The following is a 26,261-nucleotide window of genomic DNA, read 5'->3' as shown; positions in this document are numbered from 1 at the left end:
GGACAGCCAAGCACTTGTGTTCACCACAAAGATCTTTCTTGTCCTACAACTGGCTGTCTTGCCCAACATGTGGCTTTGGTTACAAAACCCGCTCTTCTCTCAGGAACTCCCTTCATCTCTGCGAGGAACACAGAGGACGATGGAAGGTGCTTTCCAAGATGAGCGGCAAAGTGGCTTCCTTTTTCAAAGGGCCGTCGATGTACACGGCTCATGGATTCCTGTGTTAGCTCTGAGATAGCACAGCACCTGGAGAGGCCAGACAGGAAAAAAGGACACGAGATGAGAGGAAAGAGATGAGGGGAAAAAAAAAAGAAAACAGCGAGAAGCCGCTTAGATGCAATGCCAGAGAAGGCACCGGCAGCTTTCTCAGATTTCAAACATTCGTTGTGTGAAATTGCGGTTTCAAACTGTAGCGATCAGACCACCTTCCCCTCCCTACCCGCTTCATCCTGCACTCATCATCAGCATATCATGCAATGTGTAGATTAGTGGTTTCACAAAAGCCTGCTGCACAGAAATGGACGGTTGTGAATTCCTCTCTTACCTGTAGGTTCTGATAAAATCCTCTCTCTGGGATAAACCTACAGCATTACACTTTTGTTTGAGGTTCTTTTCTTTACCACTTTTTGTCTTGGAACCAAATGTAAAACAAACCAACAACAAACAAAGAAAAGTCATATGAATGCGTATTACTCATGCAAAGACGAATGAAAGTAAAAAGACAGGTCTTTGAAGCAATAGAAGAGGGATAAAACAAAGGGCCTTTGGTGATTGACACTTGCAGAGTCCCCTGCCAATCTCGGGCACAATCCATTTCCTCAAGCCAAAGTGTTCTCTTTGTGTGTTGAGTATGTTTTGGAACATGCCGGCCATTGATTGACATGGGCGCAAGGGCTGGTAAAACATTTCTGTGGTGTGAAGCAAACAACGGTCCATCTGTCACTCTGCCTCAGATGTTTGGCCTGGGGGGTGGGGGGGATACTATATAACAGTGCTAAAGAAATCTGGATTTTCTTCTTATTCTTATTCCCTCTATTTAATTTCCACCTCATTCATTCATCATAGCTGTTCATTTGTATTTTTGTTCTCTAAATTTTCTGCTAACTGGTATTCGAACTTATCCACCGTTGGACTTCATCAGCACAGACTCAACCTTCTTTCATTTCACATTTGACAGAGTTTGCCTTCAGAAACTGATAGTCAGCTTTACTGCACTTTAATTCACAAATGCATGAAGCTGCCTCCGTTTTGAATCTGGGTTGAAATGTGGTGGTGGTGATGACAACTAAAGCCACTGAAATGCCTGTTTAGAAATGGAAGAATTTAAGATCCCATCAGAATCCTGTTGGAGACAAAAAAAAACAGTAAACTTAACTGGTTCCAAATTATGTTGATTGTTCACAAAACAGCAGAAACAGAGTGATAATTGTCCTGTTACAGGTTTCACTGTGCATACCTTACACGTGGCTTTTGAGTAAACACCATATGCAATTATAGTGACATATTTATACTTGTTTAGGATGTTGAAACTTCATTTTTTCTCTCCCCTTCAAACAGTTGCAAGGCAGAGTTCTGACACCCAGTGCAAGTCACCACCTTGCACCTTTCTGTTTCCAAATGAAAACAATAGAAAAAAATGCTGTATATATAAAATGTCCTGATAGTTGTGTATTTTTAAAATGTCATATGGATTGATTCAACACCGGCATTACAATTTTAATCAGTGGTGTAGAACCAGTTGTTAAAACGCATGCGGCAGCCCTCCAGGCCATAAGAAATTGGACAAGGCACCGGGAAATTGTCTCTCTTCTAGAAACAAGTGTTTTGTGATTGTTTACCCCATGTCTTTAAATTGGATTTCTTCCTTTTTAATTTAAGCACCTCAGCTATGGGATTGAAGGATGGAAAGAGAGGGAATGAGCTGTCGCAGAAATGGGGGAAACCTTTTCCCCTATTTCTTTCCCCCTTCTTCTATCTCTCCATCCTATCCAGTATTAACCCTGTCTTATATGATTCCTGTCAAATGCAAATGTCACGACCTGATACGGTCAGCCCACAGGGCACTTTGGCTACATGCTAGTCCATACCCAAATTACAATATGAAGTTTAATGGTGTGTGCTAGTCTGTCTGTGCCTGCAAAATGAGCGTTGTGTGTATGTGTTTGTGTGTGTACGTGTTTGACTGGTTGTCCTTGACATATCTGCAATTGGAAAAGCCATAAGCAAAAAAAAGAAAAAAAAAAGAAAAGAAAACAGAGAAACATGACTGCTATGAGAATGAGGAGAAATCAAGTGTCACAATAAAAGTAAAGCCTCCAACATGCATCATCATTTTTCACACTATGCTTGAGTACCTATACAAGCATGTACTTGAATCAATAGGCTTGCAAAAGGGAAACTTTAAAAACTGCTGTGCACACACAATGCAATGCAGTTCAACGCTCTGGCAAATATAAATGCGATACTTTGAGTTTTCTGCACAGTGTAGTCTATTTGTCTCGCGTCTTTTATTATGAAAAATAAATAACTAAATAAAAGTTATCTCCAAATAAACGTGTCTTAAACGTGTCAACTGCCCTGTTCACACCTTTGCTCTGAAATGAATGTGTTGAAATGAAATGAACATATTCTCATGTAGGTACTTAAGACATACATATACACACCCTCTCATATTCTGCTCTCACTAGCAGCATTTTACATCATTTGACATGGGATGGAAAGGAGTTAGTGAAGCAACTGGTGTTATAACTCAAACTTTTATTCATTTTTAAGCAATAAAGCAAGCAATAAACACTGAATTAAATAACATGTATTTATATTTTTTCTTTTTCTTTTCTGCTGCTGACTGATTTCAGTTTAATGGTTTAATGTCATTTGTCAAATCTTTGTCTAAAATATCTTTGGCAATTAATCAGGAGAGCATGATGACTGTTGAGAATCAAAGGAAATGTAATCTTCCACTAAAATTAGCTCTTTATGTTGAAAGTGACGTGTATTATGAACTACATGGGCATCAACAGCTGTGTGTATACGTAAGCATCTTTACACATATCATTGAGTGTGTTATACTAGTAAGTCAGAATTACTGTACTTCTGATGGCACTGTGAGGTTTTCACCACTAGAGGGAAGCATATAATCGGTTATAAACTGGCATTAAGGCAAGCCATTAAATAGGGTAAACAGTGTAAATATATATCACCATAAAAGTTCTCCAGATGATACAAACATTAGGACCAATAATTCCTATATTATAACGTTTCTCAAACTTGATATTTACATATGCATATGAAAGAATATGCATCTAAACATGTCTGATTTAGATACTTTCTGGAACAGAACTCTTTAAAGCCATAACAAAAAGCGGCTCATTAGATAAAGTTTTCTGCACATCTCTTTTTATTCTGACAAAAATGAGAAGGAAAATAATAAATAAATAGGAATTAATTAATTAATGACAGTTCTGTGAAACTTCCCCTGTGGGATTCTTAAATTAGCCATTTAAACACAAAATAGAAAAAGAAACATAAATAGCAAAACACCTCGATGCAGATTTTGGACAAGTTATGGAAACAAACAGACTATCTCCAAATGAATCTCCAAATGAACTAAAGCCTAAAAAAATGGATGGAAAATACTTATTTTGTTTGTTTATTTGAGAATGCAAACCATTAGTCCTAGATTTCGTTGTTTCATACTTGGTTAGTTGACTAACAAAGAGCCACTGTGTGATGAACTACGTTTGGGACAAATGAAATGTGTGTTTGTTTGGGTTTTTTTTTTTGTTGTTGTTGTTGTTGGGTTATTTTTTTGCCTGTTATTGATTACCGACTGTTTATTGAACTCATAGGATATGTTGTCTGTATGTTCAGGCCTATGTCACCTTATTCATTTAAATTCAAATCTTTTTAAGCTACATATTTACAGTTCTGCAATTGATCTCTTTGCAAAGCAGAAAAGACTGCTATCTCATACTTTAGAGGTTATCGTTTGGTTAAGTTAAGCTATGTTCAAATTCACTCTCTTATTCTTCTTCTGGCTCCTCCTTTTAGGCTTTGCCATAACGCACCATCTGCCACAATCTCACCCTATCCCTAGCATCTTCCTCTGTCACGCAAATCCTTTGCATGTCCTATTTTACTACATCCATGAATCTTCATTGTGCACTGTCCTCACCATTGTCTCACTCTCCTTATACATAACCTGCACCACCCCTCACGTACTTTTGACTTCCTTATGCAGTACCACAGTTCCTCTCTTGATACTTTGTCATATGGTTTCTCTAGATCCACAAAGACACAGTGCAACTCCTCCTGACCTTTACAACAATTCTTCTCCGTCCTCAGGCATTTTTAGACAGGTCCACACCGACACAGGTCTGTCATTCACCCTTCATATTCACCCTACATAATTTCCCCTAGGGATCAATAAAGTATTCTGATTCTGATATTCTTCATAGCTGGCCTCCCTCACTCTTACTAATCTTCTGCATTTAATGATTCAATAGCTGTCCTTCATCCATCCTCCCTCTTCATTCATCAGCTCCTGAAAGTACTCCTTCCAAATTCTCAACACGCTCTTCAGTACTCTATCCTTAATCACCCTGACCACATCCTGGTCAGGGTGATTCTTTCCTTTCCAGATCGATCTTTCTGCCTAGCCAATTGATACAAGACCCTTTATCCTTCCTTAGAGTCAAGCCCTTTTCCCTTGCCACATCCCTCTTTGCTGTACGCCTACATTCCCAGTATTCGTGTCTATTTCCTTCATCTCCCTGCCCATCCCACTTTTTCTTTGTTGACCTCTTGCTTTGAATACTTTCCTGTACTTCCTCGTTCCGCCACCAAGTGTCCCTTTTCCTCTGCCCAGAGGATACATCGAATTCCTTCTTGGTAGTTTCCCTTTCCACTTCTGCTGTACTTTTGCAGTCATGGGAAACTCTACATGCACGCTACTCTACCATTCTACAGAACACTGAGGACGTTTTGAAAACATTCACATCATGAACAGTGTTGAGATTTTTTAATATATATATATATGTATATATATATATATATATATATATATATATATATATATATATATATATATATATATAGATATATATAGATATATATAGATATATATATATATACGTCATTATATAATTTTTAACCCACAAGCACACGTGCTTGTGTTATAAATATTCATTTTTTAAAAAGTGAAACGAAATTAATAAATATCCTCCCAAATACAAATAAACAAACAAAGCGTAGGGCAAATGTATCAAATTATTAAAATTACGACATTTTTGTTCAATGTGAACGCAGCATCACACCATGCTGGGCACAGGGGATCGACATGGGTAAGAAAGATTGTCTTGCGCATGCGTGATGCAGGACGAGTGGAACAGCGGCTCCGTTAGCATCCAAAGCTAGCGGACTGGTTTGATTGGGGAGCACGGTGTGGAGGAAGGACTCCTGCGATATCGGCGACTTCAGACATCCCCAGCTAATCCTCGAGCCAGTCATCATCCCTCCATGCTGTCCAAGAAAGGGAGATAGCGTTAATAGCCCTGCACTGCCAGCTCAATTAGCCACTGTCCAAGACAGATAAGGGACGCTACGTTTTGCGTGAAGAGCCTTCCTTTCAAGCAGAATCAGTTTTCTGACTGAAGTATTAAGAAATACAGCTGCAGCCACGACTAATATTACCTCTATAAAAAATGAGGTTGCCGACTAACAGACAATGTGTGATGGAAGGAGATGGAAAGAAAATGGATCAAGCTCCACCGGTCAGAAACCCTTTTGTGCACGTCTTGAAATTCACCCCACTGGAAAAAGCAAAGGTAATTTTGTGTATGTGTTTGCACGCATTTTTAACCTATTCTTGCATTCATGCAGTTTTAGCTGCCCGTGGAACACTATCACTTTAGTGCGACACAGAGTCATACTGGCAGTTATTTAACTGATTCCCTTGATTGCATGCATTCAGTTGAGCTAGTATTAGCTAGTCAGCTAACATTAGCCACATACATGTTGCTTTTTCTCCGCTATCTTGTCGGTTCTACTGCCTTACTTGAGTCCCCATTGAAAGCGCTGGGGGTCTTTAAAAAATCGCCTTAATTGTAGAAAGAATGTCCCATTTTACACACGACTACCTGATGTAAAGCTTGTAAATCACTGTCTCTCTAATAGGAGAACGAAAGTCAGTTATTTGAGCATGGCTGCCTGTCCAAGAGGGGCCTAGCTTGTTGCTGTTTAATTGTTACTCCGGCTATTAGAAATGTTTTTTGGTGGGTTTCACTATATTGGATGACAACATTTGTGTACGGCGTTTATTTAAACATGCTTCTCTTCTTTTTTGCTCTGGCTTCGTTGGTTATCGCGGTTCAATTAACACGTGAGGATTTGGAGAAGGGGGGTTGTAAACCGGCAGACACGTTTTTTCCAACCCCCCTCCTGTCTACAAATAAAATGGATTTCCCCACAGCTCTTAATGTTCAAACAATTTGCCTTTCTCGTTGAAGATGGAGCAAAACTTTATAGCAGCTATTCGTCACTGCTGCTGCACGTAATCAGATTTTGGAGCTTTCGGGCTTCTCTGCAAAAGGTGTTAATTGGAGAGCAAGTCAAGTTTGCAGCCACTAGGCTTACACTGATCAACTTCACTCAAAGTCATGAAACTGTTTAAGTGGGAAGTACAGACATCATTCAGCGGAAATTTGAACCCTGCACAGATTTATCTCCTTCCGAATTGTCTTGTCCACTTTTGCGACGTGTTGCATTAGGCACAGATATTGAGAACCTGCAGTCATCATCTGTAAGCTTGAGTATTACACTGTCATGTTCTTGAAAACTGGGACTGCTTGCGAATTAAAGGCACACGTGGGCCCTTTGTAGTTAACCTCATATGATCTCTCGAAATAGCTGACACAGAGATGTGTGTGCATCTGTGCGTGCATTCTAAACAATTACTTGCAATTAACTGCTTATTCTTAGCATAGATAATGTAATATGTGCTGTGTTAGTAAACAATGTGGAATTGCAGCACAGCTATGTGTTAGGTATTTTCAGTAACACAGCTCAGTGGAATGGGAAGGCCACAGTTTATGAATGAGGCAGCTCTGCCATTCTGTAATAGAGTATGGTGTTACAGATACACATAGTGACTAGGGGAAGGTCAAGCACATCTCTTTATTTGTTGCTTTTTTCCCATAGAGACTGGAGGGAGAATTGAGAATGTGTGGTAGATAGGTGGATCAAAGCCAAGAGAATAGGCTTACATTTATTAGCTGTTCCTCAAGACTAAAACAAAAGTGTGGTTTCTCCAGCAAGTTTAATGTAAACAAAAGGGGAAGAAATAAAAACTTGTTCATGAGACTTTGAGTCTAACAATTGGACAACTGATAAGTGACACTCAAAGAGGCTACAGAGAGCATCGTGCTCAGGTCTTGCTTTCACATCCACAGCTACTTGCGGAAGACACATTTTGGACTTTAAAATGATCAACCCGCAGAGTCTGTTTTCACTTCAGAGAGAAAGGGAACTGCAGTATGTTCTCTTTATTGTAAAACCGGACATTGTCACAGTCTTTCTAGTGAAACACACAAACTGAAGAAGTTTTTGTGTTGCATTGGTGTTTCACACATGCGAAAGACTGGCTCAGTTGTATGGTGATAATTTAATTAAGTAATGGACAATAATAGCAGGATCAGAGGAGTTGCTGTCAAACCATAAAGCTTTAACTTTATATAGTTTTGCAGGCTAACGGCTTGGGAACTGATAGGCTGTTAATGAATTGAGAATTATTCTGCTTTTGCATATTTTTAAAAGGAATAAATTCTTTTCAATGCTTTGCTGATGCTCGAAGTGGATTTCTATAAAAAGAGGCAATCGTAATAAGGTAGATAATTCTTACTAATGGGGCAAATTACTAATGTGGCTAAATCTTGGATCAACTTTAGAGGCTTTGTAATTCAATACTTACCCATTCAATCCACATAAAGTTGCTCATGCAATGTCTGCAAACTTTCATATGCAAGTTAATTGACTTAGAGCTGATCAGTAGGGCGACTTTATGGCAATATTTTGTGATGTTCTTGTTTAGATTGTGGTCAGCCAGTATTCTATTCCAAAAAACTATTCCTGAGAAGCTTCAAAAGCTGGTGAGGTGTCACAATGCATTCTGCTAATCTTAGGAGTCTGATTTTGACAAGCCTAACCTAAAGGCCCAAATCTGTCTTTGTGTAGTGAAAGTGGAAACATTTACAACTTCTCATAATTGCACAAAACCACACCATTAAATAATATTTCCTACATGAATGCCAAAACACAGGGTTCCCTAGCAAAATGCTGTCCTGTATATGATAATCGCTGTGATTCACTACCCGATGAGCGATGATATTGTGGTAACTTTTTAGTATAATTAGAAGTTTTATGTGGTCTGACATCAAGAGTGGGCACATCAGTTGTGTATAGTGCTTTGGAAAACAATACCTCCTGCCCCTTCATAACTAAATGGCCTTCAGCATTTGCTCTATAGTATCCAGCATCTACATCCACACTGAATAATAGTATGAGGGGTATGATCCTGCTCATGTAAAAGTTGTAGTTTATAAACGTTGAACATGAAATGATTGCAACACGGAAAAGATTGCAGACTGCAGGTCTGATAGAGCATAGATTGATTGGCAGAGCACTGCGTACTGTATTAGTGTTGGCATTAGCATTGTGAGGAACCATCACTGTTCTCTAAACTAAATCTCAGCTTCATTTTTTTTTTCTTTTTTTGAAAGTCCACTCCCAGAAGCACTGTCTTTTTCTTATACTTTTGCACGTTAATATTTCCAAATCAAGTGAACATTAAGGGTTTTCTTTTTTCTTTTTTTTCCTAACTTATCAGCGCTAAAACGAGAGGGAGTGGTTAAACAAAAACCCTCTGGGCATATGCAATTCGCTTGGATTTTTATTTGTCAATGCTGCTAATTCAGAGACATGTTTTACTATTAATTTGTTGGCATCTCCTTAAACACAGGCTAAAAGCACTCTATTGTTTTTGTATTTTTGCTGATATTTAAAAATGGGAAAAAAAAAAAACCCAAATGCACAAAAAAATCATCTTTGAGGTTAGTGTGGAACTGCGTGTATAGCTGGTGTTTAACACAGAGCTCACTTTCTAACTTAGCCTTCTGTTACATATGTATGATTATGTGGTTTAACAGTGTAGATTGTTTTCAGCCTCAGGACAGAAAAAAGATTCATACAGTCTGTTAGATAACATTTTTATATTTGATTACATTATAAGCCCTAAAATAAAGTTTTTTAGTACATTGCTATACCTCTTAAATTCCAAAGAGTCCCTTTACTAGCATTGCCTGTTGACATTCATGTATTCCTGTGCTTTGAATTGATCTTTCAACAGTGCACAGGTCTAAGACATTCTTAACAACAGGAAATCCCACCCCCCTTTTTTTTGAGAATGTGTTTGGCATTTTAAAATGCAGTTTAAACTGAATTTGCTGTTAGATAAGAACTCTCTCCTGATAAGCTAGGCCACTTAGACTTGATGTTTAACAGCAGTGCTTGCTATCAGGACAAATATTGACAAAAGATAAGGTGTGCTATCAGGGTCATGAATAGCTTTTAAATAAACAGTCATAACTGAATCTTTAGAGTGAGGTGCAAGGATTGTCAGAGCCTCTAAGAATGCACAACTTGGTATATAACATGTCAGTTTTAAAGGATATTGCTTATGAGTATAGGAAGTAAACCCATAAGACAAATTTCTATTGCGTAGTCTTAAATTATAGGAGCTATGTTTAGAGGCCATGCTACAAACTCGCTGCCATTTATACTGTGTAGGACACGCATATTAGGCACCAGTTTGTATGTGTTGCTTATTTTACAAACACATACAGTCATTTTACTTGTTTGAACTGCAGCCTGAGACCATTGTTGTTCGACCATTACAGCTCCAGTTTGGCAACCTGAACAGCTATGAAGTTGCTGACATACCCATCCTGCAAGAGATCACTTCAGTCTTGGATTCATTCTGTAGGCTGAAGTCGTCCTTTTACAAATAAGAACTGTAGCAGTATAGAAAATAACTGATCTTTTTGCTTTTTCTCTATTTCACAGATTGCGTTAATGACAGTCACGCTATTCCCCATCCGTCTACTCATAGCTGCATTCATGATGTTGCTGGCCTGGCCTTTTGCCTTCATTGCCTCAGTGGGGCGCTCCGAGACCACCGTTGAACCCCAGTGCCTCTGGAGAAGGTGGGTGTTTTTTAATGTATAGCTTTCAATAATTAAAAAAAACAACTGGTAGAACTGACTCAAAGTTCAGTAATTAAGCTGGAGTGGCTCCATAGTGTAATGATTTGCACATTGGCCTAAGAAATAAAAGATCCCTGGTTTCCCTTTGGAGTTGTGGGCATCCAAACATGGAGCTATGGCGACCCCTCTTGAATGAGGGAGTTTAGAATGCAGAGTCTAGTACCGTTAAACTAATGTGCATTGTTATGTAGATTTGTGATGTGCTTCCCTTGCATTACTCATTTTATGTTTTCGAAGGAACTGCAAAATGAAATTTGTCGAAGTATGTGACTTCCTATGTTTGTTGAGTTTGTACGATAGCATCCATGTTCAAACATGTTTTAGCCAATCCAGCACCGTCTTTCTATAATTTAGTTGTGGAGGTGGTGCCCACTTCCTCCTGACAGTAGCCAGTATAAACTGAGGAATTTATTGATTTGTAAGACAAGAAACAATTGCATAATCATGAGCATCGTTAATATCAAGTTTAGGTTGGCTGCTGACAGCAGGCCCTGTAGGGTTAAAGCACACAGTTCCCCAGCTAGTCTTTGCTGTCTTACTCACTTTATGATGATACCAACCAAGCACTTTTTGTTGAATTTAAAGCTCTGATGTACTTAAAGTGCTGTGTGTCAAATAGAAATTTTGTGATACTTTTGGTAAAAGGTGGCCTTGACTGGAAAGATGACGGATATAATTCTGTCTTAAGTTGTGAGATCTCACCGGTAATGTTAGTGAAGAAACAGCATGAGAAGTAATACATTTGAAGAACTAGACCCCACACTGTGCGTTACAGGTGGTTATGGTGTCAGTTCCTTTCTGGTCACCACTTATTGACAGTTTTTATTTTCCATAGCAACTTATAAGAGTCCATAATCCTGTGTCCCTTATGACTCTATTGTGAAGATTGGTACTGCTGTTTTAATAAACTATGCTATATCATTTAAAGTGTTTTCTTTTATTTGCAAGAAGTGAAAAGTGCTTCTCACACATGGATGATCTTGTTTCCAGACTGGTGGACATCATTCTGAGAATAATCATGCGAGTCATGTGGTTTGCGGGAGGGTTCCATTGGATGACTGTGAAAGGGCGAAGGGCATTGCCTACAGAAGCACCTATCCTTACCCTGGCACCCCACTCTTCTTACTTTGATGCTATCCCAGTCACCATGACAATGTCCTCAATTGTCATGAAGGCTGAGAGCAAGGATATACCTCTCTGGGGAAGTAAGTAACCCCACCACCACCACACACACACGAACACACAGGCACACACAAAAAAAAAATCTCATTGCTCATGACAGTGAGTTACTAGATGCATTTCAGCAGCACGTGAGGGAAAGATGATATTTGTGGTATGTGGCTTGTACAAAGGGGAAGATTATCAGTACAGCATCAGTAAGACAGTTCCCATGACTTTGCTGCCGTTACAGTCAACAGGGGATTGCCCACTCTGATTTGCATTTAATTTTGATAAGTTAAAAGCAAGTGTAGCTTGGTTTTTGTTCAGCCTAGTGTAGCTTGGTATAGCAGTGCTATACCTCAAAAATAGACAAAGAAAATACAGATGCTATGCTGTAATGAAAGCAGATATTATACTCCAGAACAGTACGTTTGAGTTTTCAACTGTGACTAAACAAGGTAATTTTGTTAAAATAAAAAAAAAAAGTCAAACTTGAATGCTCAGTGTTACACTGTACTCACAACATTCTTTAACCCACAAACATGTCAAAAGGAGCCAAGTCAAAATATACGTGTCTGGATAAAAGACACTCAGACTAATGATTTTTTAATTTTATTCATAGCCAGACATAGATCCCACAAAGCCAAATGCTTATTTAGCTAGCCGTGTGGCCTTGTCTTTGCACAACCTAGAGTAACATCCAGAGGTCAGGCAGGACTTGCTTAGACACACTCAGTACAATACTATAAGTCAGATCCTATCAACTAGGCTGCAAGTTCAACAGTCTTCTCAATTGCCAGTTCAGTCACCGGTTCTTATGTCCCCGTGAGCAGAACATGCTGTGAAGGTGTTTATGTGTTATTTTTGCCTTCCTTTCTCCTCCTGCTCTGCCTGCTGAGTCAGTAATTAGCCACATTGTTAGCTCCAGGCTGAGTGAAGCTCGGCCAAGTTAAAGCAGCTTTGCTTGTGTTGCAGGATTACGACCATATTTCAGCATATTTGTTTATTGGCAAATTGTCTGTTTAAACAATATGCAGTCAGCTATTATGATTTGGATTAGCTGGGCTAAAGTGTAAAAAATGCAAATGAATGCATTTGAAATTGTAAAAATATATTGAATTTTATGCTGTTATTCTGTTGTTTCTACTATCTCAATATTGGCTTTCCCTAAAATGTTAAAGGGCCTCTAATGTTCTTTAGGGTGACAAGTCCTTTTGGACTTGCAGTAGGAACCAAGCACAAGTGCATGGCCACGTGGAATCCAGAATAAGCATTAAGACCTGATCAGCCAGAATGACGTGTGCAGAGCGACTTGTAGGGTTCTTGCGAGAGATGTAATCCCTTCCTGTCAGCAGACAGCTCACAGTTGAAATCATTTCTTCTTCTTCTTGTCATGGTCTCACCTTCTTCTTTCTTCATTTTGTTCCCTTACTACTCTCAAACTTCTCTCTTTCTCTTGACTTTCTGTATGAGCAAAAAGAGGCTTTTTTTTTTTTTTTTGTCTCGGTAAAACGAAAGATGCTTCTGCTCTGCAAAGTCTTTAACCCTAGTCTTTGTCTACTCAGTTTCCTGTTTGTCATTGCACGTGTCCCTTTGCACGTCTACTAGTGCACAGATTGCACATATATTGGACGAATATTTAAATTTGTTCTTTCAGTTATTATGCACCAACAATAATTTCACTGCATTAAGCAAGAGTACTTTTTTGGCTGTGAAATGAGCAGTTTTGTTGTTACGGCACAAAGAGCGCTGTAGATGCGATGTTCGCTTTGAAAGTGTTGAATTGTAGAGAAGGTCAGAAGGAGCTGCACTGTGTCTTTGTGGACCTGGAGAAAGCATATGATAAGGTGCCAAGAGAGGAACTGTAGTAGTATATGAGGATGGTGCAGAAAGTGTATGAGGACAGCAAAACAGTGGTGAGGTGTGTAGTAGACGTGGCAGACGGGTTCAAAGTGGGGGTGGGATTGCATCGGGGATCGGCTCTGAGCCCCTTTTTGTTTGCAGATATGATGGACAGGTTGACAGATGTCATCAGATAGGAGTCTCCATGGACTATGGTGTTCACAGGTGACATTGTGATCTATAGTGAGTTGAGGAGAGCAGGTGGTAAAGAGCCTGGAGAGAAGAGGAATGAAATTCAGTGAATGAGAGGGAGATAGGTGTAACAGTGAAGCTATGAGGGTAGATAAATTTACACTCCAGGGGTTAACCAGCCAAAGCAATAGACAGTGCTCTATAGATGTGAAGAAGAGAGTGCAGGCAAGGTGGAGTGAGTGGCAACAAATGTTAATGTTCTCATTACACCTTACATTTTAGTGATAGGGCTTAGAAAAACAAACAAATAAATAAATGGTCTAGCATTACATTGGACAGTTGCTCTGTAGCTGATAATATGCACACAGTTAACTGGTTCAGCACTGTTGTTGTAGATTGTGTCAGTATGTAAAGGTTAAAGTTTCAGTTTCAAATGCAGGTGATTATCATCAACCAAGCCAGCAGCAGTGGACTGACAAAAGCTCCAGCGTGTAACTACTGCCAGCACAAAAACTGTGTCACTGTCAACAAAATAAAAAGAATCATATCATATAGATGGACATAACAAATAGTCATACAGCCACCATTGTCCCTGGTTGTTTTTCACAGATCGATAGTTGCACTGACCATTACTGTTGTTTTGTTGTGCTCTGAACTGACATCACAGCCGGAGGTGTTTCAAATCAGTTATCCTATCATCTGACGATGGTCTCATGGTCATGAAAACAAACTGAAAGGGCTGTAAGTTATGTCCTGTGTGTTTTAGTGCCACCTTCTGCCTGCTCAGAGTTCCTACAATGGAAAGGTGGCTTATATTTAAACATTAGACGAATCAGAATACTTAATTAATCCCAGGGGAAACAGTTGCTCAAGGCAGTAAGAAAATTAACTAGTTAAAATACAATATATTACAAAATGGTTCTTATAAATACAAATAGCTCTAATATATAGATATCCCAATATATCAAACAAAATTGAATATGGATAAAGTTTCAATTGAGGTCCCTCTCTTATCATACTTATTTTGTTATTGTCTCTGTACAGTATGTGCAGATCTTAAAGGTGTGCAGCTACTGCATTGTGTATTTGTGCTTTAGATGGAGGAACTGTACATAAAGATGACCACAGGCAGCAATGATTTCTTGTGTCATTCAGTGGTGGATTTGGGTAATCTCAGTCTGTCACCGACTGTGCTCCTGTGACTGGCCAGCACGTCACTGAGTGGGTGGGGGTTATTGTACAGAATTGGTTTCCTAATCTGTCATCAAAAGGGGAAGTTGACATCAAATGGAACACGACTGTGTGACAGTTTTTGTTCCTTAATAGCTGTGTTCCTTGTAATTGTGTATCTCCTTCTGTATATTTATGAGTTATACTCACTGAATAAAGTACACCATTAATTTTTTTTTTTACAGCAAAAGGAAATGCAAGTACAATGTAAGACATATTTAACAATGATTTAATCCTGCAAACTTTTTGTGGATCTTACAGATTTTCATAAAATTATGTGTTTTTGCTTCAAATGTATCTAATCCCAGTCATTATTGGATACTGTTTTTCCTTTGTTGTGTTAAAAACTTTAGACTTTTGATTGAGTTTTGTGCTAGCAAAAGATTATATCTCTGCCCGATTAAATTATTCTGTGTAGTGAAGCATTTGTGCTTTTGATGTTTGACAGTTCTACATTTACGATTGTGATATTTATTGCGGAAATAGAAGTATTTGTTGTTTGCAGCAATGGCTTCTCAAGTAATTTCTATCTGAATTTTCTCCACTGTCTTCCTTCTGCTTCAAGCTTTGATTAAGTACATCAGGCCGGTGTTCGTTTCCCGGTCAGACCAGGACTCCAGGAAGAAGACTGTGGAGGAGATCAAACGCAGAGCCCACTCTGGAGGAGAATGGCCTCAGGTAAGTTGGTGAAGTTATGCAAGAGTCATCATGTTGCACCTATTAAATGCAAGAATGCCATGATCTGTTTTTACCAGACATTGCAGTAAACATCAACCACTAACTAGTTTCCCTCTCATACATACAGATCATGATTTTTCCAGAGGGAACGTGCACCAATAGATCCTGCCTAATCACCTTTAAGCCAGGTAAGTACCCATGTTTTTTTCTTTTCTTTTCTTTTTTTTAAGTGTGTAATTGCTATTCTAATTTTGTCTTAGACCAGCATGTTTCCTTTACAAATATAACAAATGAAAACTAGTCTCCTGTCTTGTTTTTGTTGTTGTTGTTTTTAAATCCTTGTAGGGGCCTTCATCCCAGCTGTACCAGTGCAGCCTGTGGTCATTCGTTACCCTAATAAACTGGTAAGTAAATTGGCAGAAAGTTGTTTTATCCCCCCTTAGCCTTTTTGTCATTAGGTGATAGATTAGAAATAGGAGTTGTGAAATGTAGAAAAAACAAAACGAATCTAGAATCGTGTCCTGTGGCCTTAATTCATTTTATTCGGAAAAGCACCCATCTAGGGCTGTTCGATATAACGATATATATCGGAGGACGATATAAAAACATCTATCGTTTCATTTTACGCTATCGTTTGTTTCGTGGTGTCGCAAAATAAACTGTTTACGGCAATATTTTTTTTGACCGTTTTGATGGTCAGTGTAGTGGCTATATTAATTTCTTAAAGTTCTCTTTCTCTTATATTTAATATAACCACACTACGGATGGACAAGCGCCTGTTTTTATGTGTTGTCATTAGCAACAACGACGGTAAAACCATTGCGTGTCCGCTTGTTTATTTTCCACATTAACCTTTCAGAATAAAGCTCAAGATCCTGTTGACTTTTCAAAATAAACTGAACCACGTGAAAGAGTATGCAGAGTATTTACGGATGAGAAGCAAAAAAGAGCCCTCAGGTGCTAAAAAATAAACCTTAGACTCAAACATTAGAACAGACTTTTCTCCGCAGCACGCTGTGTAATAAATACTCATAAAAAAAAAAGCGGCCGTTACAACTTATGTCTAAAAATGTATCGTTTCATGCATCGGTTAAAACACTCGACTCCAGGTACACGACGCCCAGCTGGAAACACTTCACGCAAGTCGAGCTGCCCGAGGTTCACAGAATTTACAGAAAATGTAAAATTTTTGTGATTTATATCGTTATCGGGACGTTGGATGTCTTATATCGGGATATGAGACTTTGGTCATATCGCACAACCCTACACCCATCCCCCTTTTTGTTCCTCAAACCAATTGACTGGTTAACCATGATGCTTTTGTTATGGAATTTTCAAAGATACCTAAAAAGTTTTGTTGATTGATGCCAATTTGTTTTGCCATTTTTCCTCATGATGGCACTATTGGCTTTACTTTTATGATGCCGAAATTCATGCACAATGATAATAACTGTGCAGTAATGCAATGATGCACAGCAAGGCTACACAGCACCATTTTCTTAGAGTTCTGCTGATATCACAGCAAATTATCTTACTATGACTGCAGAATTTAGTCATTCAAAAGCATAACAGCTTTCTGAGACATAATTTTACATATGAAAATTATGTCTGATGAAAATGAAGTCGGTGTCCACAGCTAGAGGAAAGAAAAGGGGGTGGGTTCCACAGCTTTAAAGAATTAAAAGCGATTCCAGAAGAACTTAGTTTTTCAGCCATATGAAATCACTCTAGCTGAGAAAAAACTCTAGTGATGCCCATTTTGCCCATCTGTATTCAACCGCAAAGCATTAGAACGAAGTACAGAAACCAATTTTTAATAACTTCTAGCTAGTCTGTGTGAATATTAATTCCTGGGAATTAATATTTGGATTTGGATTTAATAGGTGTCATTGCATGAGAACAGTAGACTTTTTAATATAATGGTAATAAAAAAAATTCAGTCTGCCATGAAGCATAATGGATTTTGAATTTTACTGACACACATTATCTTACAGTGTTTACATTTAAGGGGCTAAACATAGCATTTCCATTTTTTTGGAGCAACCTTATTTTGGAAATGTCCATAAAAGGATAGAAGCCTTTCAAAATTTAAAAGGCTAAAGAATCATTTTGTTAGCACAATGAATCTCTTAGCTTTGGAAACCTAAGCACGTATCCAGGTGAAATCTAAAGCTAATAAATGTTTTCGCTCTGAGTAAACACATCAAAACTGTAACATATTGAAACCTGTATGAAATGCTTGTTGGGGGTGTCTGAAAAATGTTTGTCCAAACTGAATTTTAATGTGCTAGAGTTGAGTATTTTATTGCACACTTAACTTACCATAAACTAATTACACTGTAATCATTTTTAAACTGATTGAAAATAAGCTGCCTGTGAGAAAGAAAGCTGGAGCAAAGTTATCATTTGAACCAAGAAATAAAAAATAAAGGTGTGTTTGAGAGACTAATAATTTGTCTCTTCATGTGGTTTATTCATTTATTTATTTATTTTTAACAGGACTCAATCACATGGACATGGCAAGGCCCAGGAGCGTAAGTACAGAATTTCACAGTTTCTTAATTTAACACTTTGTGCATTCTTTACATACTGTAACTAACATTGTTTTAAGTCAAAATCAGACATAAATAAATCAAGAACTAAACTCAAAATGACAAATATGGAAATTGCATAATATTTACACACAATCTCACATGACTTGATAATTTGACAGTGTTTTAATTTATTTATTTATTCTCGCACGTTACCTTAAGCTTTCCCAGCTGGAACTTAGATATTAAAGGGTTTGAAAATCTGTGCATTAAGAAAATTAAATAAACAAGAAAAAAGTAAGAGGTTTTCAGTTGACGTGTTGTCTGTGCAAGGCTCTCCTTTTTTTTTTTTTTTTTTTTTTTTTTTTGGTTTGTTTGTTTGTAATTTTGTTGTTGATGTCCTGTTATTATCCAGATTCCAAATTTTATGGCTGACACTCTGCCAGTTACACAATGAGTTTGTGATAGAGGTAAGTGTGCATTACTGTTAATACAGATAATTGTGTATCTACCCGTATAAAAAATATGACAGAGAGAGATGCTAATGATTTTAAAAAATATATTTTTGGGGGGGCTTTCTACAGTTTCTTCCCATCTATACACCCTCAGAGGAGGAGAAGAAGAATCCTGCACTCTTCGCCATCAATGTGAGACGTATCATGGCTAAGTATGTTGAAATAATTGATCATATTATATACATTTCAACAATTTATGTACACAATTATGTACACAACACAAAGTTGACTGAGGTTATTCTATTATTCCAATTTTGCCTCTTCATTTAAAAACGGTAAAACAGCATACGTATATAGTTTGTCTGTCTCTAGCTGTAAAGTAAAGTTGTATTAATCCACATCTTTTAGATTTCCATTGTCATCTAATCATTAAATAAAGTATACACTGTTTCGAAACTTTGCATTTTTCTTTAAAATTATAATAATTATATATAAAATACAATCCTAAATGAATGTGAACCACCTAGTTATCATTGTCTTATGCTGTGTAAGGGCTATACTTGCCTACTAGATTCCTACATTTTGTGCATTATTGCTTTGAGCTACAAATGGGAAACTTCAGCTCTGCAGATTCATGGAGGAAACTTGGAACATTGTTCTCAACTTCAAAGGAGATGTATCAGATACTTTCTCTGCGTTATTGGCCTTAAGCAAAGTTCATATTGATTTGCACAAACTGATGTCCCATCATTATCTCTCCTGTGTGGTGCACAGAGCCCTGGGGGTACCCATCACAGATTATTCATTTGAAGACTGCCAGCTGGCCATGGCAGAAGGCCAGCTGAGGCTGCCAGTCGACACCTGTCTGCTGGAGTTTGCCAAGCTTGTCAGGAGACTGGGGTGAGTCATTCAAACTTTCCAAGGCAATAAACCTATCAAAGATGACTAAGTAAGGGTGAGGAAGGCAAAATATTCTCCCAACACTGCAGGGACTCTGCAGGGATTTAGCGTTTTGCCTAGCAGAGAATGAAAGAGTCGAAACAATGAAAAACATGTAGCTTGTTGGGGGGAAAATGCAAATGAGTAGAACGGAGCACATAAATATTATACAGTATAACTGTAAAGTCTATAGAGTTGTCATAGCTTGCTCATTCTCAGGAGCACAAGTCTTCTCATTTTTTTCCCCCTCTCTCCTTGCTTACACTGTTATTCTTATGTTATTATTAAAAGTTACCTGTTTCTCCCTCTCGCTGTCCCAGATTGAAACCACAGAACTCCGAGAAGGTTTTGCAGGAGTATGGGAACAGAGCCAGGAAGCTTGAGGGGCAGAAGCTGGGACTGGAAGACTTTGCACACTTCCTTGATGTGCCAGTTTCAGATATGCTGCGAGACATGTTTGGTCTTTTTGACGAGGTAAAAACTGCAGCGACCTTTTACTGATAACCATGATTGCTCTGCAGTCTTTCACAGTGGTTACTGCTGCTACTTGAGTGCATTTTGTTTTATTATTTTCACATTTTGTTTTTGTTATGCAAATACAGAACAGCAGTTTTAGAAAAATGCACAACTGAAGCAATATTCGTTATAGTTTGGTGCGTGATTGAAGTAGTCTGATGAGAAAGTGCTTCTAGAAAACTGGATTGTATGCGCTTTCTTTAAACTAAACCCAGTGTGCATATTTGCATAATGGAACCTAAACAAGAAAAGATTTGTTGCTGCAATGTGTTTTTGACCTAAATGGCTATCGGCCAGATGCTTCTGTGAAACATAGCAGTCTTGCTCACAGTCTGATTTCATTTTTATTGTGGTCTCTTGTCTTTTCAGCATGAAGATAACAGAATGGATATTAGAGAATATGTGATAGCCTTATCTGTTGTATGCAGACCTGCCAAAACTCTGGAAACAATGAAATTGGCCTTTAAGGTAAGATTTATGCTTATCTGACCAACTGGCAGAATAGTTTTGTGCTTCATAAGCATCAGCATAACATTTGCTCCATTAACGCATCTTCTGGGTAGTACATTTATCTTTGTCCCATATTTCAAAGCCTTTCAAAATGCTCGATGAAGTGTGCATTTAGGGTTTCACTGAAGCCGATCAGTTACTCTGGGTATCTATAAATCAGCTTGATGAAGTAAGGTGAGAAGAGCATAATAATCTTCTCTTCTTACTTGCTTGATATTTGAGTTGAGCAAAGACTGTCACCTTATATGCTGTTCAAGTGACCCTAAAGCAAAGCCGAGGAGAATATGTTTTAGTCTTATCATATTTCATCTTCCCCAGATGTTTGAGGCAGAGGAGGATGGTGCCATCACAGAAAGCGAGTTAGCAGTTATACTTAAGACAGCTTTAGGCGTGAGTCACATCAGCGTGTCACATCTGTTTACCGCCATCGACGTGGACGACACAGGGAAGATCACATTTGGTAAGAGATCGAATAAAACAGCCATAAAAATATTTCACTGTATTCTTTTGAGCTATAATTAGTTATCAAAGTGAGTTTTTTTTCCCCTCGTGCATTGGATTAGATTTGGCAACCAGGACACTTTATTTTAAGATGCTCTCAGTCTCTTGGCAGTTTTTCCTAATGCTGCCTTTGTCTCTGGCACCCCCATGTGGTCTTTTCACAGACAAGTTCAGAAACTTTGTGGAGCACCACCAAGACTTTGCTGACGACTACCTGTACACAGAAAACACAGACCTCCACAGTGCTCCCTACAATGATCACCAAACCCAACCCAGTCTGTCGACACTGAAAGTGAAAGGAGCCGCCACCAGCAAAACGGCTAATGGTATCTGTCCCGAATTCAGCGACCACGATGGCACAATAGATGGACTCAAGAAACACAACTAAAAGAGTTTAGAGAAATTGGATGGGGAAAGCAAACCCCTCTCCTGGTGAGAGGAGTGTTGTGTAAGGGGAGCTGTAAATTGCTGAATAAGAAGGGACTATCTTTCATTAATCACAAATACAAAAATCAAGTTTACCATACCCTTTTATTACCATTGTATCCGTGAAATTTATGAGATTTTCAGCCTCTAAAAAGTTTATTTTGTTACTTTTTTTCCCTCTTCCATAGTAAGATTTGTCAGAATGCCAAACAATGGCTGTTAGGGTTACAATACTTGAATACTTGAAGCGCAGGCACATATTAGGATTTCTAGGGCAAATTCTTTTCCCTCTAACAGAGTATGGACTGTCCTTTTGTTTGATTTTTTTTTTTTTTTTTGGATTATTTTTTTAAATATATAAATGAGGGGAAACTGAACAAAATGAGCCCCAGTCATCTGTATTTGGTTATCATTGATTTGTAACTTTTATCCATTTCCTCTCTTTATGATAGCTGCCTTTTGAGTAGAAAGTGCAGAAAGGATGGGCTCAAGTTAATTTAAGCAGGACTGAGGATTAAGTGTTGAAAAAGGAAAGCCTGAGGGTACCAGTGACAACTGTTGGACTACTTGAAGTATTTAGCTTCAATAGCCACATTTGAGGTTAACTCGGGTCTCTGCAAGTTTGCAGTGAGCCTGGTGTGTGTGTGGGTGTGGGTGTATTTGTACATAAATACAATATTTGATTTCGCTCAGGGTTCAGAGACAAAATTGAAAAACTTGTATGATGTCACAGTTTTTGGCGTTCAATGGATCATATGCATGTACATTCCACAGTTTGGTCATTTCTCACCCGCATAAGTTTTTTTTATGTTTTAAAAGAAATTACACTTGGACCAAAAATGCATTTGATGATTTCACGTCACCTTCTAGGTTTGTACTGTCCTTTTGAGCTAGTTGTGTAATGTTGAAAAGAGTGGAAAAACATCACTGTACGTGACCGCTGAAAGCACATTCAGTTAAGTAGCTTAGTTGGATATTTTAAAGGCAAAAGTGTATTTTCTGCATTACACTGTTATCCTTGTAGGACCATATTATTGTCAATTAATCTTCCCTAATAACTTCCAGGATGGAGTTTGCTCCTTAGTCATCTGTAACATTGTGCTTCATACACCCCAAGGCATGTTTTAGATCCAAACACCTTTGCATTTAATGACATTTGAGGGACCAGTCTGTTGTTTGAAATGTCTGCCTGTAATTTTACTTTTGGTACTCCCCCCCTCCCTCCCTCCCTCCAGGGGGTCTGATTTAGTCACTCAGTAAGGGGGTGAGGTTGTGATTTCAATTTTAATGACAGTGAAGGAATTTAATACAAATTAAGTTTAAGGTTAAGTAGTCCCTCATTTAGTTCTTTGGTCAGATTTTTTTTTTTTTAATTTTATTTTGGAAACAAATAAAATGAGGGATTTTGGGAGATTATTTAAATCACATTCCCATCTCATCTGTGATCATGCATAGTGTATATGTATCCCATTATGGCTTTCAGTGAAGCAATATTTCACATCTCTTAAGCCTTCTCAAGATGTATGCTTTTGAAGAGTTCTTATATGTATTTTGAATATTCCAAATGCAGGACATTTTGTGAATTTTTGATATACGTATATGACTGATTTTTATTTTCACTGCCATGACAAAGATCTGTGATCTTCTCTGCAGATTTTATTGATGACAAATGAGCCACATTTTATTTTTCTTTGTGTAATAATGCAGTTGTTTTTGTGCTGTATTCCTCCTACACTATGAAAGGTTTATTGCTATATTATTACTATTCGTGATGATAGCCTTGAATCTGTAGAATTTTTATGCGAAAATCAAGAATGTATAGACAATCTTGTCACAATCGGAAGCCACTCGGCACTGATCTCCAGTGGACATTTTCCTAAGGAATTAAGGTTTCAAAGGTTTTGTTTTCTGTCTTTTTCATTCCCCCCCCCCCCCCCCCCCCCCCCCCCCTGTTTTACTAATGTGTGATGTGTGCAGGTTGAACTAAGTAAAGTGTGAGTGTGTACATATGTCGAGCCCTGAGGTGAAGAACCGCCACATGACGGGCCACATCATACAGACACTCCAGACTGCACACATGTCATGACAATCTTTTGGTATTGTCTCCATACTTTGTCTTTTGAAGTTTTATCAATTTGTGCTTGCACTTTAGTAGCTTTTTCTTCTTAAATATTTCACATTGCTCTAAAGCATGTTGCATTTGTAGACAACAGTATTGTAGGTCATTTTAATGTGATTCTTTTTTCTCATGTATTTGTTACAGTAAAGGGAGCACAGAGAAAAGTATAGATCACAAAGAAAGCTGCCCCCCCTTCCCTTTTTAGCCCTACTTTTCTGCAAGATCTCAGGATTGTGGAAATTTTGTAGCCTGAAATTGAATTTGTGAACTTCTAGGACTTGGCATCAGTGTAAAGATTTGAATGACTTAAACCTGTTTGCACCGTGAAATGGATAAGTATTAAATGTACTTCTTAGTGATGTGATTTTTCTAATGCATAGTTAACAGTTCACTCTGTATGTTTGAAACCATACTGTTTTGTATATAAATGGGGAATCTTATTTTGAATTACGGCTGAAACAGGAAGTCAATATTTCAGCACCTGACAGAGAATGCGATTTATTGAGCCACAGTAACCCCTCCTGCAGTTTTATTTTAAATGGAAAGCTCCACTGGACGGTCAGAGGATGATGATGTACTATGATATGTATTCAAGTCAAAGATGTGCTTTTTATATAGTCAGTATTTATATTCAGAACAATTCTGCATTGGGGCTATATGAAAATACTATTTCAATTTCCTTTCATGACTTTTTTTGTCTCTCTCCACTCACATATTTTCATTTCAGGTACCTCAGTAGAGGCAGTTTTTTTTCCTGACTTTGTATCAGTCTGAGAAAATGTAAACCTATGAGAGAACTTGTATGCTATTACTGCCTGCTTAAACAGTTTATCCAACAGTGAGCCTAAGACGAAAGACTTGTGTACTCTGAAAGAGCGATATTATCTTTCTGATGGCTCACTGTATATGGACCATGAAACTGAACTACTTTTCTCCTGTAGCTTTACTTCAAACTTTTTTCTGAATAAGTTTTTGTTTTTATTTTGTTAATGCATTTTGATGATTGAGAGTTTTGAATTTGTTCAGGACTGCTATGATATAACTTGTTAATGTGACTCGCCGATGGAATTAAAGAAGCATCAACACTCCTCCTGTCTCTGTCACAGTGTTATTGGGTCATTCTGTAACATAGGTTTTATTATGTGAGGTTGGGGTGCAATGACTTCTACATCAGTGCAAAAAAAGCCTTTGCAGTGAAAAAATTCTATTTGTAATTATGAATTTAGCTTTACTGTATAACGCATGTTAAAGATATTGAGAAAAGTGTAATTGCAGCATCAATTTTTAGATTGTTTTAATCTTCCATGTATGCCTTACATCTATAACCATGAATTATAAGGGTGATAGAAAAGTAGTTAGGCCAGATGTTCATCTATTTTCTTGACCTGTTATTGCATAAATGCCTCCCTCTTGAGGGGAAACAGAGAAAATGCAGTGGGTTTTTGTTTTTTTTGGTTTTTTTAAGTCAAGTCCAGCATGTTGAGCTGCGTAGTAGGCTGCATGACGGAGACTGGGGTAGGAGAAATCCATAATGGTACAATTTAAGTTAAATATCTAGTAAATGTGACTCACAATAAGTTGAGGTCATGTTTATGAAATGATTTGCACAAGTATATTCAGCCATTTAATTTCCTTCCAGCTCTGTTTTTTGTCAGACATACTTTGGTCACCTCTCTATAGACATTAATCTCTGTTCTGTTCACCCAGTTCCACCACTTTGAACCACAGTGAAATGTTTTGTCATAAATTATGTGCATGTGACACACTATCCATGTACATAATGGGTTACATACAGACATTCAGAGTTCACAGGGGATGGATAACAATACTGGTTGTCCCTTGACTTTTCCTTTTGTTCCAGGAGTGTGTAATTCAATGAATTAAATTTATTTTCCATGCACTGTTGTTACTTAGGGGCCTCTATAGTGTGACCTCTAGTGTGTAGCAAAACTAAGCAATTCTCTCTGCCATTCTGTAAAACATCCAGCAACAATATGCTACCATGCTTGCATAAACATTTAGTACAAAACCTCAGTGTGTATGTACTCCCTGAGCAATTACCATGGCTGAAGACTCTTCAGTCAGTTGAAACCAATTGCTTAATAACTGTATGTAAGACTTATTATTGTTACTTTGTGGTTACCAGAGGCTTTGTATGTAACTGAAAAGTGCTAATGGCATTTTCCCAATTAGAGAACACAAGTAAGTAAAAAAACTGTTTCAAAAATAATTTATTATTGAATTAGACTTTCAGGAGTCCCCACTGTGATGCTCAGGAGGTTAAATAGGTTAGTCTGTGGAGGGGAGGAATGTTCTTATTGTCTGAAATGAGTGCTTATGCTCATGACTCAATGGGTTAAGAATTTGTCCTCATTCCTTCTCCTGTGTTTCTTTTTTCCCTCCTTTCATGATCAAGCAGACGGCGCTCACAAGGAGAAAACGGGCTTGTGCGTCTACTAACCCTCTCAAATCATCATCTAGATGTAACTGCTTATTCAAAGGAGAAAACTCATTAGAACGAAAAGGACAGTTTCAGGTTGTAGTAGTTACCAGCCAGTAATACTGTATAGTCTTCTAATTTTAACATTTTCTCATTTTTTTTTTCCTTTTGCATTGCCTTTCATTTCCTCCTCTGCCATTCTTTCCTCACCCTCGCCTGTCTTCTGCTCCTGCTTGCACCCCTCCTCCTCCTCGTGACCCTTCTCCTCTGGGTCTCAGCTGTTGCATTTATGAAAACAAGACACTCGATTATGTTCAACTCATCGTTGTCCAAGCTCTGTCGGAAACCTCATAATTCCAGCACGGCTTACATCGACCCAACAACTTCTGATACGAGGCTTGAAGG

General features: G+C 38.1%; 1 protein-coding gene across 1 annotated transcript; it reads left to right on the top strand.

Moving 5' to 3' along the window:
- The first annotated feature begins 5,366 nt into the window (after positions 1-5,366).
- LOC134636495 (lysophosphatidylcholine acyltransferase 1) lies at positions 5,367-24,504 on the top strand. Its single transcript, XM_063486499.1, has 14 exons — positions 5,367-5,825; positions 10,117-10,256; positions 11,307-11,521; positions 15,307-15,419; positions 15,547-15,607; positions 15,765-15,823; positions 17,919-17,953; positions 18,366-18,420; positions 18,535-18,617; positions 19,180-19,305; positions 19,665-19,818; positions 20,230-20,328; positions 20,689-20,830; positions 21,036-24,504. Exons 1-14 carry the CDS (start codon positions 5,703-5,705, stop codon positions 21,257-21,259), a joined length of 1,629 nt encoding a protein of 542 aa, XP_063342569.1. The 5' UTR covers positions 5,367-5,702; the 3' UTR covers positions 21,260-24,504.
- The last annotated feature ends 1,757 nt before the right edge of the window (positions 24,505-26,261 follow it).

This window comes from Pelmatolapia mariae, linkage group LG10_11 (genome assembly GCF_036321145.2).
Source record: "Pelmatolapia mariae isolate MD_Pm_ZW linkage group LG10_11, Pm_UMD_F_2, whole genome shotgun sequence".
Lineage (NCBI taxonomy): Eukaryota > Metazoa > Chordata > Actinopteri > Cichliformes > Cichlidae > Pelmatolapia > Pelmatolapia mariae.
This window is presented reverse-complemented; position numbering and strand designations above follow the sequence as displayed.

Bases quoted from the DNA above. Each gene is read 5' to 3' on its own strand.
- LOC134636495 (XM_063486499.1), top strand. From the start codon at position 5,703: ATGAGGTTGCCGACTAACAGACAATGTGTGATGGAAGGAGATGGAAAG. The intron at 17,954-18,365 runs GTAAGTACAGAA...GTTATTATCCAG, and splicing joins ACATGGCAAGGCCCAGGAGC to ATTCCAAATTTTATGGCTGA. The intron at 20,329-20,688 runs GTAAGATTTATG...CATCTTCCCCAG, and splicing joins CAATGAAATTGGCCTTTAAG to ATGTTTGAGGCAGAGGAGGA.